The 17,653-nt window shown below is 43.2% G+C and overlaps 3 protein-coding genes across 7 annotated transcripts in view; all 3 read right to left on the bottom strand.

Moving 5' to 3' along the window:
- The window catches only part of hhat (hedgehog acyltransferase), a 30,241-nt gene extending 28,284 nt beyond the window's left edge, over nt 1-1,957 (bottom strand). For 2 of the 3 annotated variants that reach the window (XR_005100506.1, XM_037272591.1), the window contains exons 1-5: nt 1,720-1,876; nt 865-1,005; nt 725-789; nt 463-576; nt 25-219 (exon numbers count right to left, since the gene is read on the bottom strand). Coding sequence is in view for 2 of the 3 variants with exons in the window: in XM_037272591.1 (XP_037128486.1) it covers nt 25-219; nt 463-576; nt 725-789; nt 865-976 (486 nt within the window). In the remaining variant the exon portion in view is untranslated. Of the gene's footprint in view, nt 1-24; nt 220-462; nt 577-724; nt 790-864; nt 1,006-1,719 lie in introns of all 3 variants that reach the window. The other variant, XM_037272592.1, reaches the window with a different exon arrangement.
- Nucleotides 1,958-2,266: 309 nt separating this feature from the next.
- On the bottom strand, nt 2,267-6,075 carry LOC119135185 (myozenin-1-like). Its single transcript, XM_037272597.1, has 6 exons — nt 5,840-6,075; nt 4,155-4,241; nt 3,891-4,078; nt 3,537-3,822; nt 3,293-3,452; nt 2,267-2,852 (listed from the first exon to the last, which is right to left on the bottom strand). The coding sequence occupies exons 2-6, from the start codon at nt 4,237-4,239 to the stop codon at nt 2,618-2,620; spliced, it is 954 nt and encodes a 317-aa protein (XP_037128492.1). The 5' UTR covers nt 4,240-4,241; nt 5,840-6,075; the 3' UTR covers nt 2,267-2,617.
- Nucleotides 6,076-7,920: 1,845 nt separating this feature from the next.
- synpo2la (synaptopodin 2-like a) lies at nt 7,921-15,730 on the bottom strand. 3 transcript variants are annotated; one of them, XM_037271932.1, is made up of 5 exons: nt 15,305-15,730; nt 12,672-12,823; nt 12,348-12,541; nt 11,847-12,260; nt 7,921-11,378 (listed from the first exon to the last, which is right to left on the bottom strand). In XM_037271932.1, the coding sequence occupies exons 1-5, from the start codon at nt 15,404-15,406 to the stop codon at nt 8,830-8,832; spliced, it is 3,411 nt and encodes a 1,136-aa protein (XP_037127827.1). In that variant the 5' UTR covers nt 15,407-15,730; the 3' UTR covers nt 7,921-8,829. The 3 variants fall into 3 exon arrangements, with proteins under 3 accessions (XP_037127827.1, XP_037127826.1, XP_037127828.1); XM_037271931.1 differs by having other exon boundaries at nt 11,847-12,541; XM_037271933.1 differs by lacking the exon at nt 15,305-15,730 and adding an exon at nt 13,850-13,872 and having other exon boundaries at nt 11,847-12,541.
- Nucleotides 15,731-17,653: the final 1,923 nt, after the last annotated feature.

The following is a 17,653-nucleotide window of genomic DNA, read 5'->3' as shown; positions in this document are numbered from 1 at the left end:
TTTGCATTTAGGTGGTCGTTCCACCTGAATGTCCTGAAGTGGTCGCACATGAAGAGTGCAGAGGAGCAGAAGGTTGCAGGTCCAACACAAAATGGGCCTTTTGAGCTGAGCCACAGAAAAAGACAAAGCCACGTGGAGAAGTAACATGGCCACACCTCTGAGTCCCAACACACTGGAGGCAGCAGAGAGGCCGTAAACTGTGAGCACTGCAACACGAAACTGTTGACACAAGATCGAAAAATGACATAAAGGACAAAATTACACAACGATATTTTTTCACAATTCAAAACCCATGTTCATATCCATACAGATTTTCAGAAATCCTCACATAAGATTAATTTAATAATCTAATTTCACACTTGGTGGGTGGGACTTTGTATATTATTTGCATATAAACTATTAAAAAGCCACCTACAATTCGCTCTTTAATCACTTTTTTGTGTGATGTGGGTTGATTCCAACCTGTGGGTAAAAGATGATGCACAATCGAGATATGACAGCATGTCCGATCAGAGTCCAAAGCAAGGACTTCTTAGCCCACTCGGTCCAAAAGGTCCACTCAAAGTCTGACACATCCTGACCAAAACACAAGAAATAAAAAAACATCACAAAACCCAGGTATTTTAACAGTGATGCACAGACTTTTCTGTTTTTATGCAATACGTTGTCACTTTTGATCCCCGAGACTGCAGACATTGCAAGTACAAGAATTTTCAAAACATACCCTTTTGAACCCCTTAAAGAGGCCTCTTTCCAGTTGAAATTCTCTATCCAATCCTGCTTCATGCTCTGAAACACAAGAGCCAGAAACACTGTCTTTCCCAAGCTTTTCTAACAAGCGAAAGCCATTTATTTTTCTCCTACCTTTTGAGAACCTGTGAAGTTGATAAAAAGAGTACAAGTGGGAGCCAAAGGACAAGAGCCAGCAGACAAGGAGCTCCGTCTGTGGCAGTCTCACCGACTGGATGGATGTCATCTGGTCCAAGTGGCTGCGCTATAGTGGGCCTGCGATATGATTATGAAAATACAATCAATTTTACACCACACGTTTAGTTGCATACTCAGAGCTGTTTCTTATATTTATATATTTCCCTTGGCACAAACAAGGATTCATTCCACCGTAAATACTTTTCAAAGTCAATTGATAAATCAATTTGAACGAGTATAAGGGCTTCACGTTGTTTCATTTCGGTAAAATAAAACCAAAACCTTAACTAAGTCGTGCTAATTATTTTTAATTGTGACCTCGTTGACTGAAGTGGCGAAGAAGCTGTCGGTTGCTAGGTAACGCCAACCGTTTTACGGCAGTCACTTTCGCGGCTAACTCGCTGCGTCTCCCCTGGACAAAGTGAATTAATTTAAACAAGTATAAGGGCTTCACGTCGTTCTATCTAGGTAAAATAATACCAAAACCTTAACTAAGTCGTGCTAATTGTTTTTAATTGTGACCTCGTTGACTGCAGTGGCGACGAAGTTGTCGGTTGCTAGGTAACGCCAAACGTTTTACGGCAGTCACTTTCGCGGCTAACTCGCTGGGTCTCGAGTGGACAAACTGCTAATATACACGGCGGTGAGTGCATTTTAAAAATAAAAGCTGGTAAAACTGGACATGTTTGTGAAAGAGTGAGGTATTTCTCCCCGAGCTGTTCCATTATAGTTAACTTCCATAACTGGACCATCTCTGCGGTGGCTAAATTAATGTCACGTTTGGTATGTTACCTGAAAATGCCGAGTTGCGGTCCATTTTTGTTATTCTTACGTCAGTCCACGCTATCCGAGAGCGAATATTTGGTTGAAATTCAAAGTTAGAGCTCATAAAAGTGGTACAAATAACACAGACTTACTTCCGCCTTCTTCTCTCCTTCTATTGTGCTTCATGCTTGCTCTTCGTCAAGACGGCCGCCTCCTTCAGGCTGGGAGGACTCATCGCTTGAAAGTGCGGTACGGTGAGTACTTGTATTAATTTTTGTTTTTGCGATATAGACTAAATAATACACTAGTAACTTGAGTATGTAGCAACTGAAGGTCGATAACTTAACTTATATGTTTATTTCTTAGTCAGTGCTCAATGAGTAAAATGTAATTTACGCAACAGCCAATTGTGTACCATGACTTGTGTACCAAAAAATATTTATTCTTTTAGGGATGCTGCTAAAAAGAAAACAACACGGTTGGTTTTAAGCCATTTGGGGTCCATATTTACTGAATACTTGTTCTTTGTGAGCTCTTTTCACCTCCTGAAGAGTTATAGAATGAAGAGAAGGGCTGCACTTTTAAAAATAGGTTTATTTCAGATCAACGACTGCAACTTCACTTTGACAAGCTGATGATGAGGTCATAGGAACTTAAACACAAAGAGGTGCTCGGTTTTTACAACAGTTGTAACAACCGTTGGCATGCAGACCCTTTAAATGTTGTCAAACACATCGCCATTTTTTTATTCTCTCGAAACCATGTACATTTTGTTGTTTTGCCTTAGCGGGCATCAACAATACCACATGTGGGGCATCATATAAAGCAACAGGTGTAAGCTCATCTAGCGTGAGGGTGCATGCCAGCATGTAATTGTTAGGCGTAAGTGTGCGCGCGCTCTCGGAGGGTGTCAATAACAGCTTCTTCAGAGCTCCTCGGTCTCGCCTTCGTAGGGCACGCCATCCAGCTCCATGTGGATGCTGTTGGGCTCACCGCTGCACACCCAGCCGATGGGTGTGCGATTGAAGCAAGGTCGCAGGTTGATCTCGGATCCGTACACCACCGTGGGCTCAGCTACCACTTTGGTCTTCTCGGTGTCAGGCATTTGGAATTTCATAAACTGCAGGGCCTTTTCAAATCCACCATAGGGCATGGCAGTCCTGGTAATGTGAGACGATTGTCATTTTTTTTTGTTTTTACAGAAAAGCATAAGCTAATGGGCCTGTAAAAGCTGTCAACATCTTACTCTAATTCTACCATTTTAGCATCTGCCTGATTGCTGGATGCCAGCTGTGTGGAAATGCGCTAGCTTGCGTCAAATATGGGTTCTTGTAGAAATGTCTACATTTTTTGAAAGCGCTGTGAAAAAAGCTAAAGTTAAAAAAAAAAAAACTCACGTAAGATCAGTCATGTAAAAAAATAAAAACAGGTGGGGTCCAAGGATAGAAACCTGAGGTACTCCTTAAAGTAGCAAAGCACAATTTTTTACAGCATATTAAATATACCAGTAAATTATTGGGGTGACATTTTAGCCAAACATCACAACTGCTGAAGTTTTTTTTTTTTTTTTTTTTTTTTTTAAATATACTTTGATGAATACCTGTTGAAGCATTTATACTTGCGCAGGTCAATATGATGAATAGGACCGGGCATGGATCCTTTCAGGGTGGCGAGCAAACCTTCGTCGCCCTTCATGGCCTTTTCCCATGGTGACAGGTAAGTCTTCGCATGCATCTTAGATGGGTCGTCTTTTCCGCTACCTACCAACAGGGAAGTCATTGACTGGACAATGAGACACTGTTAGGATCATTTACTCTGTGATTTCGACAATCCTTCATACCAACCTTTCTGTGTGGAGCCCTCACCCGATCCTCCATGTCCATCTTTCCCATGCTGACCTTCGCCTTGTCCCGCCGCACTTCCTCCAACTCCTCCTCCGACTCCCCCTGCTCCTCCAGCTTCTCCCCCCTTGCTTCCAGGTTTTGGTGGAGGAATAGGGACCCCTCCCCCAAACACCATCCCTCCATAATGCAGTCGACTCGCATCCTTGCTGAGGAGATACCCACCCAGATGTATCGTATTGCTGCCTATCGGAGCGCCCGTTGTTGGGTCATACTTTGGCAACTCGTCCTAAAGGGAAGACAAATGTTATTTGCTGATGAAGCCCGCCAGCGTTGCACTATTTTGCTGTAGGCCACCTGGGAGTCGCCACAGAACATGTCGGGGTTGTTCTCGTAGATGAACTTGTCCACCCGCTGCTGCCTCATCTTGAACATCTTGGAGCCTTTGTTCTTGAGCAGTCCCAACTCTTCCAGCATGATGTCCTTTGGCGTTCCAATCTTTCTTCCCAAATCAAACTCGGATATATTTATCACCGGCTCGTAGTCTGGATCATTCATGGCATTAAATCACCAACTCGATTTTGTCAAGTTTGGTTGATGATACTCCAAACGATCACTTACCATCTTGAGAGATATTTGCGATGTCAATGACGACTTTTGTAGGCTTTTTCCTCTTGCTTATTGGGGTTGGTGTTCTTGCAGGCATGGCTGTTGGGGGAGAGAATAGAGAAGAATATTTATTAGGTAGGTCAGAAGGGGAACCAATGAATCGCTTGATGTTCGGATCATCCTCTGGCTCCGACGTATTGTAGAGTTTTGCGTTTTATGGTGTTAAGGTGTCTTACTGCATGCAATCATGAAAGCTTAAGTTTGTTTATTATTGAGCATGGCCATCGATAGTATCGTTTAAATTTGGGACCCATCGGGGCAAAATTTTGAAGGACTCCTTATAATGACCGAATAGATGTACAGATTCATACCATCATGGTTGGATTCAAACCAAAACAGTAGACTCCATAAATCTTTTCAGTCATGGTTTCTTGAGACTTTTTCGTGAGTCTACTCATAACAGACACGCCTACTGAATTTCATGTTGCTAAGTCAACCTTAGTCAATCTTAGGTTGTAAGATCCAACAACACTTCCTGCCCCGAATTGTCAAAAAATGTTGTGATGAAAGTCTTTCGGAAAAAAGTAAAACCCAGTTCAAACTCTGACGGCGCTTGTCAAACTTCTTGGGCTCCCTCTAATGGTAATCAAAGAATCACTGAATTCAATGTCCAACTCGTTCATTATGCTACAGTTGATTTTATTTAGTACAGTACATTTGATAGTTGTATTTAAATTTTAGGTACAAAACAGTTGCATTTAATTAAGTTGTATTTTTTATTCACTATATTTAAGTGTTAATGTTGATGTTACAGTGGCTTATAGTTGTTTAAAATACAAGTTTAAGGCAATAAAATCACTGCTTAGGTTCTTGAAGGAATCATTTTGTGTATTGCTGTTTCTTTTCTAACTTCTGTTTGTTATACAGCAATGCTACGGCTGTAATGATCAAAATATATTAGTTTTATTTTGCACTTGTAGACCTCGTTTTGCACGAGTGTGAAATTGTATATTCCTAATTGAAATGGTCTTTTATTGTATTTTTTTTTTCTTTCTTGCGAGACGGCCATATTATAAGCACATGCAGTTCACAAACATGTTAAGCACCCTTCTCTTGTTAAAAGGAAAAACATCACATTGAGTGACTGTAACACAACCCACAGGGCTATTTTTAATATTTCCATCCTTAGCCAAGACATTTGACCATCAACGGGTCTGATACAATCCATCAATGCTCAAAAACACACCTGCAATGTAATCCTTATTTTCAATCTCTTATGGAATACAAATTTAATCAGTGTAGCGTTGGTTAAAGAAATTCTCAGGCGCAGTTTTGAAATCCTCAAGATGTTTAGGAGCGGGCTCTCAGGTTTAACACCCCCTTTTTCTGGGTTTGGTGACGGCATATTACATGCATGCAGCGCCAGGAGTGGGAGGGTCAGCACACGAGCCCATTCCTTTGGTCATTTGAAGATGCAAGCGGATAGTCCAAGTGGCATCAAATTAATCATTTTAAAATCATTTTAAAAGGATTTTCATTCAAACATTTGCAGCATTGCAGAAAATGAATTATTGTTAAAATTTCCGTGCTCCTCTGGAAAGGCCCCTCCAGAAAGAATCATTTGAAACATGTTGTATTTGTTTATCGCTAGTACTTTTGTAAATTTGAATCAAAGCTGTCATGTAGCGAAAACTCACCTGTATTTTTTTTTTTATAATCCTGTTGCAGGTAGACAAGTAAGAGACCCAAAATCCGGAGTTGACAGATCCCCCAAAAGCGTACGACTACTTGAATCCCAGTTCGGGGGTCAGCACGACACCCACCCTACACTCAAATGGCAGGTAGTCTTTTTCCAGGCTGGGGGCTACGGGTGGGTGGCAGCGGTGTGGCGGAGGTGGATTTTGAAGAGTATGAATAGGGATGCAGGAGCTGCTAAGGCATGGAGGGGCGGGTGGGATTTGGCGGGGGTCAGTCCTTTAGCCAGCTTAAAGTGCTGATGGGGGATATTAAGGGAACAAAATGATTCTCCCAGATGGTTGCAGAGCTTATATTTAGCAGCAGGAACGCAGGGAAGCCACATCAGTTACAAGATAACCCCAAGAGACCACAAGTGCGTGTTTAGGCTGCACGCAGTGTGAGAGGAAAGTGAAGGCGAGTGTAAATGCACACAGTGAAGGTGTGAGGTTAAGCATGTGTTTGTTGAAGTGACTCCACGGCTTTTACAAAGTCAGTCTCACTATACCTTTACGGGACTATATATTAGCGGTGTGCAAACTATTGCCTGTTCTTTCAATTCTTTTTTTTAGATTATCGAGCACTGCATTCATCTGTTCTCCCGCTCGCTGAAATTATAACTCAAATTTATCAACTACATTTTTTAATCGAATAAATTAATAATTTATTAATTCCATGAACATGTATTTGTTTATTTTATTTAAGACTGTGGTTCCTTGAGATGCGAGTGGACATAAAATATTTTAAGATACGAGCGATCATTCGGATGATTTTTTTAAAAATTGTTATTTGACATGCAAGCTCAAGACTGAGATACTTATATTGTATGGTGGCAGTGCCCTCTAGTGGTGAACATGCCGATTATTAGAGTCTTATTTTCAGACAAATGCTAGACATTTTTCATTTCACAGTGGAGAGGTTCTGCTTCGGTACCTCAAATTAGGTGCACGCAAATATTCGTGAGTTGTGGGCATGTTGAAGAACTCTTGCAAGATGTTTATTGCTGTTCCGCATTGCTCACGTTACCTATTCTTATTGAATTCTTTTTCAATCATTTTTTTTAGACTCGGAAAGGAGAAATGCTAAAAAGACAAGCACACTCCTCATCTGTGGCACCAGAGATGATGAGCCACAAGTGAAGATGCGCACTTGACATTGGGAAAGCAATCATTTTCTACGTATTAAAGGTATGTAAGAGAGAAGAGGTAGGACATTTAAGATAAAGTAAATTGTGTGATATTTATCCTGTTTTGGCAAAACATTAAAATATCCATCTGTATGTGCCCCACACTACACACTCCCATACTACAGTGCCACAAAGTAACAAAAAAAAAAAAACAAACATTTATCTCAGCATCCCCCTATAAAAGGGGGAAAAAATTGAAAATCACTGATATTCTTTTTTTCACAAAAAAGAAAATTCGAGAAGAATAAACCCTTAAGGATTTATTCATTTAATTTCACTTAACATTTTAAGACTAGATTATGCTAAGCCTGAGACCCCACTGCACTTTTTGTTATCTTTTCAATTTAAAGTGAAATGGAACTTTGGAAACTTGTATTTTCTGTTAAAACCTTTATGGAGTTATTTATATGTTGACATTTTCATTTAACTTTCTAAAACATGCTGCTTATCCAGGGAACTCTTTTTTCCCCCTTACCTTTTGTTAGCATTTGAAAATAAAGATGTCTTGCTGAAGATAAAACAAACAAAAAAACTTGAACATGTTGCAAATTGCAAGTAAAATCCTTTTTGTACTGACCCTGAAAAAAAATCATTGGGCTATCTCTATAATGAACAATTGGGGGCAGTATAAAACCAGACACGTCAGACAAGTGGTGCGTTTCAGATGTCATTTTATTCATCTAAAAATGTCTCATTTTATTGTAAATATAAACATCTTCACACATTGTCAATATCCTGACACATCTGTAATTGTCATACGTTACACCATAATATCCACAAATGTGATTTTGCACCCTTGAGATCATCCGTACAGTAGAAAACAAATTAGAACCTCTAATCTCTCGTCTCTTTTTTTTTTTCTTATTGCAGTAAAAAAAAAAAAAAAAAACCCACGTCAGTGCATTGACTTTTTGTCATCTTGACAACCTCTATTCTGATCCTTTCTCGTCATCCTCTGTTAACATCTCCATGCTGTGGGTGTTCACGACTTAAACAACTTTGAATCTTACGTACAAACAAAAATATGATCAAATCATTCACGTGTATTTTTGACCACTGACCACATTCACGTCTGTCCTATTATTATCCTACCGATCATTTCCACCTCTCCACAGCCTCTCTCATATCATCAAACGCTTTTATTAATACTCACTATAAATCACCTTTCCCTTGCACAACTTCATATAGAATCAATAAAACACACACTTGTTCATCTCTGTTATTTATTTAATAAAATAGAATATATGAGTAACACATCTGTCAAGACCACACTTAGCAGCTGTGTCATTGTTGTATTAGGAAGCTTAACACGACTAATATAATGTAATGTGAAGTAAGTGCACATTGTTTACTGGGATTGAGGGGGTATTAATGCTGGAGTGCCAAAAGAGTCATCAACCATTGTGGTTTTACAAATATTAATTTACATTTGATATATTGTATACATTTGAAATTAAGCCTATGGTTTGCTTTGCAGGATACAGTGTGTTAGGATGGTAACTAATCTAAAGACGTAAGCAGCAACATTAAAGTGATGAACATGTTTCCGTCTAGAAGCTTGAGCTTAATATATTATAATGTTTAGAGTTGCTTGTTTATGTGGGGCGACATCCCTTTACACCGAGCAACCGAAAATCCATTAATGTGATGTTTGCCTGATTCTTTGGGAAAACAAGCAAACCAGCACGAACAGCAAAGACAATTACAAGGACGAATGAGTGAACGGCACACTTGGATTTAGTGCGGTAGTGACGAGTTTCCAGTTGTTTATATTGCCCCGGGTCGCCACACATGAGGCTGAACACCCCCCTTGGTAGCAACAAAACGCGGTTTGGGTGCCTGAATTGGGGTGGACTTGAGCGGGGGCAATGAAGACAGAAAACTAAGCTCTGGAGCACTCTGGAACTGCTTGGCTGCCTGGAGGCCAGTGTCGTAAGACACTGGGCTATAATGTGTTGCTACACCGGGCACAAGGTTCGGAGGCGGCATGGCAGATAATCTTGGAAGGCCGGGCAATCCACCTATTTGGGAGGAGAATGAAGCTGACTCTCTGAATGGAGCTTGTGCCAAGTTGGCATCTGGGGTTGAAAAAGCCAGACCAGGAGGTGGACTGGTCATATCAGAGTGATTTATACGCTCTCCGAGGCTGGTGGCTGAGCGAGGTGCAAGGACTTTGGGAACCAGAGTGGGAGCAGACATAGGTGTTGGTGTTGAGAATCTCTTGATCTCATAGGTACGAGCTGTTTTTATGGGTATCTGCTTCGGTGAAACCAAGGAGCTGCCCACCATTGCAGTATAATGTCCTTGTCTCTGATTGTGCTGAGAAGGGTTAGCAGCACTTCCAGTGAACATGGCAGAGTTGAGCTGGTAGGGCTGCCTTCTCATGAAATCCAGAGCTTGGATGCCCTCACGCTGGGAGCCACCTTTACTCTTACTAGCTGTCTTGGCTGTGTTCTTCTGAGGCCCTGTGGGGATAGAAGGGGCAAGGAGTGGATTATACCCAATGGGTGGAGGGGCACGCACATTGGAGGAGTATTTCCACTGAGAGGGAATGGAGGGGTTGGAGGAGGAGTTGAGGGGTTGTGTAGGGCCATGAAAGGACACTTCCTGTTGGTAATGGGTCTGTGGAGCCGCATCCACTACATACATACCCATGCGGTTCTGTCTGCGGGCAAAGAGCTGAGCCCCCTTTCCTCCCGCTTGAATGATCTGCGGGGCCTCCTGCAGAACCCGAGGCTTTGGTGCCACTGGGGGAGGAGGCATCTTCCCTTTGCTGACCATCTCACTTCCTCCTTCCTGCGCATAGCCATAAAAATCTTCAGAGAATGGTTGGATATGCTTAGGTTGTGTAGCCCTCTCATCAAAATTCTGCACCATGGACAACAGCTCAGGATTGGGTGAATTCTTCTTGACTTCTGGTACATGGAACATAGGTTTAGGTTTTCCACTACGGCGTCGAGCCTCAAGTAAAATTCCGGAACGACCTCCTAAAGCAGCAACAGGGGTTGGAGCTGTCGCTTCTGGGTGGGAGACCATGGACACTGGTGCTACAGGTGTCATGGGAATTTGAGTTGGGCATGAAGGTGCTCTTGGCAAAACCGGTGGACCCAGTGCAACTCGTTGAATTGGAGCAGGAATTTGAGATACGGGAGGAATAGGAGCTGAAACTTTGAACTGCGGTAAAGCTGAAACCATTGGTTGTGGTGGAGCTGAAAAGGTGGGCTGTGGTGGAGTTGGAGGCATTCGAGGCACGTTTACATGTTGAACTGGATAAGCAGCAGTCATCTGTTGCGGTGTGTGTGCTGTCTCTATAAAAGAGGAACTGGCCGAAGGGCTTAGGATGACAGAAGCCTCCGCTGTGCGAGTTACACAAGGTTTAGAAGAGACTTGAGGACCAGGTGACAGCTGTAACATAACTGATGTAGAATTAATAGCCTGCTCTGGGACAGTGGAAAATTGCGGTGGAAAGGCAGCTGCTGAGGTAGGTCGATGGTGTGTCTTTGTGGCAGATGGATTGAATGCTACTGGAGCAGTTGCGGCCCGCAAAGTAATGAAGCCAGGTGTGAAAGGACGTGCGGTTCTGTTGAGAACATTACTGGCAGGTGCTTCTGGAACGGATGTCTCAACTGGTGGCGTCGTGCCGATGAACATGTCCACAGAGGCGATGGCTGGCCGGGCTCCACCTTGCATACCCATTCTAGCTCTTCCACCTGCTGCCTGAGATAGATCTCCATTAGACATGTTAAAGGTCGCTTGGGCTTGGTAGACATCTTGTTGTAAGGCTGCATTCCCTTGACTGTCTGGATAAAACATGTGGGCTTGCTCGTTTCTCGCCTGCTGGGCCACCTGAGACTGTGATGCCTCCACCTTCTTGGCATGCTCAGCAGCTCTTTTCCTCTGCTGTTCAAACAACTGGGCACCCTTCCCCGTAGTGGCATTCAAGCCCGGACTTGGAGCATCCTCCTCCCCATCCCCTCGGCCCTCTACACCCGCAGTTGCCCTTTTCTCTAGCATATCCAAGTAGTCACTATCCCAGGTTGGATCAGGAGCGGCTGAAAAGCCCTCTTCCTCAAATTCTGACTCACTGCCAGGCAACACACCATCTTCTTCTTCTTGTGAGTCCTGGGACTGATCCTCATCCACACTGCCAAAGCTCGTGAGGGTATACTTCTTGGAGCGCTGCCGCCTTTTCTTGAACATCAGCACCCCTTTGGAGTGAGGGTTAGGAGCGTCCGTCAGGAGGGATGCGATTGTTCTACACTTGCTTCTGGCTTCCTTTACATGCTTGTCCTGCGGCGTATCTCCTCGGTTAAGTTCTGTAGAATGTAAAATCCACAGCTGTTAATCACAATTGTCTTTGGTTGCATAAAAATCCCATCTAAATATAAACTGAGCGCAAGAGTTTGTATTAATACTGTATATGCAGCAGCAGAGGTCAGGTATCTCTGAATTCTTTCTGAGGTCATCATACAAACCCGACCTGAATGGCAGAGCTTAGCAGTCATCAATCAGCTCATCTGCCACAGTAGCACTTCTGGAAAAAATTCCAGGCAAGCCTTAAGCTTCTCACATTAGCTGGATTGAAGGAGAAATCTGTGACTTAGTTAATGTATGTGCAAGCCAGTGGAAAGCTGCAAAGTTGCCGTGTAGGTGGCTGGAAGAATTGAGACATGCCCTTTACAGGGTACAACACGAGCCAGTTTTTTGTTGTGCTGGTTATGTCTGACTTTTGCACCTTCCAACCAAGGTCAACTGTAAGAATGTTTTTAGGCAGCTCTACTTACTGGCTTGCTTGGCCTTTTCCATGTAGGTTGTTGTAAGTTCCTCGTCAACAGGGTTATTCACAGGGCCCACCATGGGCACTAGCTGGCTGCGAGAGCTCAGCATCATTGCCTCTTTTGCCCTCTCGGGGGATACCAGCGGCACATTAGCAATCTCGATGAAGTCTTCCTCCTGCTCTCCATCCCGGGGCCCCTGGTCGTCTGCTGACGAGATGATGGAAGATGTCTCGGTTGATGTTTGGGAGGAAGACCACATTCCTGGAGCAGGGGGCTGGTAAATCACTTCCCTTCGGGCCACCCCGGGCAGCCCTCCGTTTCCACCTCCCCCGTGTCCTTCTGACAGATAAACTTGTGCGTCTGGGGCGCTGTCATAGCCGCTCATCTCCGAAGTCTCCCCTCCCTCAGGAGAGGTCCGTCCCGTTGGTTTGTTGGAATTAGGGCTGCGTCGTTTCTGACGTCGTTGCCTCTCGTAGCCCGCCACATCTGCGTCGCTATCAGTCTCACCATAGTAGGCCTCACTACCAGGCGGCGAAGTGAGGCCGCTAGTTAGGGAAGATCGGCTACGGTGGACCTCACGGACAGGCGCGTGGTGGAGGTCACTGGGTGACAGTGTCAACAGGGAAGCACGGTACTCCTTGTCGATACGAGGGGAAGGCGCGCGGGTCATGAGCACCACAGACTGAAACCCAGCAGGTACCCTGCAAGTCGGAAGGTTTAGACTTAAATGATTGGAACCACATAATTTACATCATTCAAGTCACATGTGATTTGCTTTTTCCTACTTGGCACCTGCTTGGTTCATTACCAACATAATCCTTTTGTGCTCACCTTTTAACACGGATGTGTAATATCATTGGGGAGGCATCGATCAGGCTCATAGCCTGGGCATGAGATAACACATCACATGGCTGGTCATTGATGGACACCAACTCGTCCGTCTCTTTCAATCCGGCTCTGCACGCCTTGCTACGTTTGCGCACCTACATCGGCACAGATAGGAAGAAACGCAGTCACTCATAACAGTCCGAGTCGGGCCTCTTGTGCTCAAGGTCCAGAGTAAATTGAGTGCAAATTACAGTAAACCGCTGTTTGTGGCATCTTGGTTCCAAGGAACTGTCGAAGTGAGTTGATGAACTTCATTTATTGCTTTGCTGCCATCTTGTGGCATCGATAGGTAATTGAAAGCTTTTTTTAGCGGTGCTTTAATGAAATTCTTTTAAATGATTAAAATTACGTGGGTTGGGTCTAGATTCTAGATTGTCGGTGGATGTCAATGACTACGGCAATGTTTGTGTCTTGTGTCTGCGGTAGGCTTACTCCCTGACAGCATTGCCTTGCTGTGAACATAGGCCACATGTTGCCGCTCAAGTGCGACACTCATACACACTTAACATTTGAAGCTTTGCTATTTGTGCCCGAGCTCTGTCAAGATCGTGGCAGTGTGCCTATCCAAAAGTGTCTCGCTCGGGTCCAGTACAAACCATGTCAGCGAGCCTCATTACAAACAGACTTTTTCATTTCAAGCAAGTTTAGATTTCATTGATTTCAATTACAATGCTTGGTAATATGGATTTTATAGGTCAAACGTAAAAACACAAATTTTTAAATATCTATAAAACCTGATGTGCTAGACATAAGGTGTTGGGACTTTTTATAAATCAGCATCCAAAATACATTTTGGCTGCCGTATACAGTAACTACTCAACCGACTGTACCATTAGACTTAAAAAAAGAATCGCCTGAGTCAGCTTAATCAGTTTTATCCTCAGCTATTCTTGTTGACACGTAAGGCAATCCTACGTCCTCATTTAGCGAATCTTTTTTTTCTCAAAGTGCCTTGCTTGTGGTGCAGAATATCAATGATTCATTCAGTCACCTTGCGGTTAAAAAGCGTAACAGTTCTGGATACCCTTGCAAGCCCACAAATGCCCAACCTCATATACACGGGAGCAGGCCACTGATACAGAAATACACGCTCACTCATAAATAAACACACAAACGCGCACAGGCACCGGCGTCTACAGCGCTCCCAAAACTCCAAACTGTCAGAGCTCTTACACCTGTTGGCGTAAATGACGTCTGACGGGACCATGCCTTCCTTGCTCTCAGGGGTGAGGGAGCACACCAATTTAGGAACAGGAGCAGCTGTCCTTTGCCGTGTAGGTGATTTGATGTCCCTGTCACTCGGTGTAAACCTTACAACTAGATAAAACGTAGCTTGTAGAAGTGTATTGTTTGAGTGGTTAATCGATCAATACATTTCCAAGGATCATCTTTACCACTTTGTTTTTCCTCTCATAATTGCCTGGTCCCCTGATGCTCTGTCTGTTTCTAACGCCCACCCGGGGTCATCCGCGATGTAAACAGAAACACCGTTGCAGTGTCGTAGTTAACCGGTGTTAGCACCAGGGTTTGAAAGGTTTATTTTAGGGTGTACAGTCCACCAAAAATTCCAAAAAGTCATTCTTGTTGGGAATTTTGCCATTGAACTAGCTTCTTGTTAGGAAACAGCAAGTTGTGCAGAGTGACTAAAGAGTTGTGCAAAGTTTAGGGGAGGTCAAACTAAGTTCACCTGTAAAGGTTGCCGTGCATTTAAGGTTCATCCTGAAATTTCCCCCCAAAATGTCACAGATATTGATCTACAAATGAGTAGCAGTTCTGTAGCAAGATTGGCAAGTCCAAAGTGCAGTTTTTTTTTTTTTTGTAACACACACCCCGGCTAACCTCATGGCCCAGCGCTCCTTGAGCAAAAATAGAAACCTGCTCAGTCAACACTAAAAAGCACTTGAATCATTTGTGAGCATAAAAGCCTTCATAGATGTCATACAGCTCATGTGACGGATGTAGCTTCAAAAACAAAAACAAACGCTTTTAAGCCTTTTAATTTCATTTTAGTCCGATATATAGATAAATACAGAATTGAAACTAATAAACATCCAAAAATGTCAAATTCAAGAAAGCAGAAGACCGCAATGCTTGCTTGGACCGGGAATCATCACACTATGCGGCATCTTAATCCTGACTTTTGCGCTTTGGTGCATGTCTCCATATAAATCTCAAATAACCGGACAGCTTGAACTTGAGCGGAGTGATTATAGTGCCAATGGCATGTCCACCTCATACAATGAAAACACATTAACAGTTGCTAAGAGGATGACCTGAATTATAAATCACAACCTTACCCATTAAGTGTGGACAAAGTCAAGTCACACCAAGGTCATATTGCCCCGACTTTCTCAGGAGTTCCATTGATGAGGTTTAAAGGCAATGTGTCCAATGTTCTCGTTTTTAATTTGAAGTTTAATGGTCGATTAGTGTCGCGGTGGTACGTAGCTCTTATTGTCATAGTTCAGATCCCAAATTTGGGATAAGATTTTATGTCGCTTAAACAATCCTGTTTAATTCTAGTCATAAAATTTTAAATTTCAATTTTTAAAAACCAACATTGTGCACCATCTTACCTTGGCCACCTGTAGAGGTTTGTGGTGTTCCACGCCACCCTGCAGACGGAACCCCCATGGCGCTCCACCGGACAGAGTAATCAAAACTTCCTCTGCAACCATTCTGATGCTTTCTTTTTTACCTTTTTTCTTTAAACTTCTCTTCTTTTTCCTGGAAAAGCCCCTGGTCTTTAGTTATTTTTTTCTTGCCTGGGTGGGGGCCCTCAATGCCTTGGCCCCATGGTGCGCAGTAAGGGCCCCCCTCAAACACTCCAACCTACGCTTTGCCTGCCACGCTGTGCAGGCTCTGACGTTTTTCAAAGTCCAGCCCAGAGGACGACGTTCATACCTGAACACACACACATTGGGGTCCACCCCGCCCCGACCGCCCTGGCTAAGGATACGACGGGAGGTAGGTCCGCTTACACCGAGGAATGCCTTTCCCCAAATGAGTGAGGGATGGCTCGAGCGCAACACTTGTCCTGTCGCTCAGAGCGGCAGTATGCCGCTGGGCTGCTGATAGCCCCTCTAAAAATAGTTCCCCACTACTTCTACTGCTCCACCAGCTCCTCTTGCAGACCGAGGAAAGCGTGCTCAGTGCTCCCAAATGTCAAAATAGCAATAAAATAACTGAACAAAAAACGAATTAAATTACGATCAAATGTGGCTTAAATCAAGAGTGGGCAAAGGTTTGCAGATTTAGGAAATTTTATTGGGACATTGTGGGGCAATAATGGAGTAGTTAGCCACACAATTTAGTAACATAAAATAAGGAGGAGCAAAAGTATCGAATTGTTGGGAACAATGCTGCTAAATTTGAGTGATTAAAAAAAAAAAGTCTTATTTAAAGCGTGGTTAAGCCTCTAAATAATCATGAATTTAACTGGTAGTTGTGCCAAATAACTTAACCACTGATGTCTACGCCGCTCTTATATTGTAGAAGCGGGGTTCATGCCAGGTGCAGAAGTGTGTCACTGCGTGCTGTTTTAGCCACGCCCCCACAAAAATCAGTTTAATGCTCTATCTCCAAAACTCAGTACTACGTAGTTCTTACTCTTTCCGCAATTTTCTGCAGTGATTATATCTTTAAACTGAAACTAATCTTTGAATCATACGTGGCCCATACGTGCCCCACCCCTTGTCTTGAATATGTCAAGTCCACTTGTACTGTTACTTCTAACATCCCCTGTTTACGAGATGGGAAGAGTCACTTAGTTGATTGTTTTGAGCCTGTTGTGGCATCCAGTCAGCTCCTTTGGGAAAGAAGACATTCAAGGTTGTCATCGTGAAGCTTTTGGGATAAATGGAGGATGAGTAGCTAGCATAGCTTGACTTAAATATGTCTCCAATGTAACCATTGAATGAAATACAGATGGGGCCCATCTTGATTTGTACGATACACAAATGTACAGTTTTCCTTTGGGGCACCGATTGGCCTTTGGAGTGTTTTTATTTATATCGAATAGGCCTGGATTCCCCTGCAGTGTGGCTAATATGAAGGCTATACTGGAGGTGACCAATGATAGCTGCTCTCTTTGGCAGCTCTGCGCTGCAGCTGTCCCCGCATCTCAGGATAGCAGCTAAGATCGGCCCTCCGGGACAGACACTCGCAGGATATGTCACCCCGTTTTCCCCACCATGGTGTCAGATCTAACGAGTTTAAGCATGGTCTACTTTAGACGGTTGAAACGTACTCGGGTTTGTGTCAGGTCTGCAGTTACACAAGAATGGAGAGGATGCAGATACACAAGAGCGACATCTGTTGTGTCATTAACACCTCCTTGTGGTCAGTAGTGATACTGTAGTTAAGTCGATTTTGTTTTTCTACGTTACACATGGTTAAAATATGGTAAACTGGCATTATTTGATTATATTCAAATCAGTCGGTATACCATATTTAATCATGTGCAACCCATGTCCACCACATGGTGAAATAAATATATTTTTGTCCTCTTTAGTTTGCTATAATAGATCCCAGTCGTTTTCTATTTGATGCAATTATTCTTCTGATCAAACTACTGCTACCCATCATTGAAAAGAACAGCAGCGTCTCCGTGTGGCCACAAAGGCTCATTACACAGGAACCGCATAACATGAAAGCCTTTCCTAAAACACAATCAGGCAAAATCAGATTTCTAAATTATTCTGTTGAGCTTCACACATGAAGCTGAGCCAGTATGCTTTTTTTTTTGCATTTTATAAATGATATAACTTGTAAGTACTGCATGATTCAGCATTGACTGTACAAATCGGCCACAGTGTGGTGACAAAGTCTTTCAAAGTTCTCATGCAGCTCATATCTTCTCACGCGCACTCAGAGTAAAGAGTAATACTCGCAGAAATATAATATAAGAGCTAATATTACTACAT

Source organism: Syngnathus acus, chromosome 15, assembly GCF_901709675.1.
Source record: "Syngnathus acus chromosome 15, fSynAcu1.2, whole genome shotgun sequence".
In the NCBI taxonomy this organism is placed as follows: Eukaryota; Metazoa; Chordata; class Actinopteri; order Syngnathiformes; family Syngnathidae; genus Syngnathus; species Syngnathus acus.
Note: the sequence above shows the minus strand (reverse complement) of the source record. Positions and strands in the feature narration are given on the sequence as shown.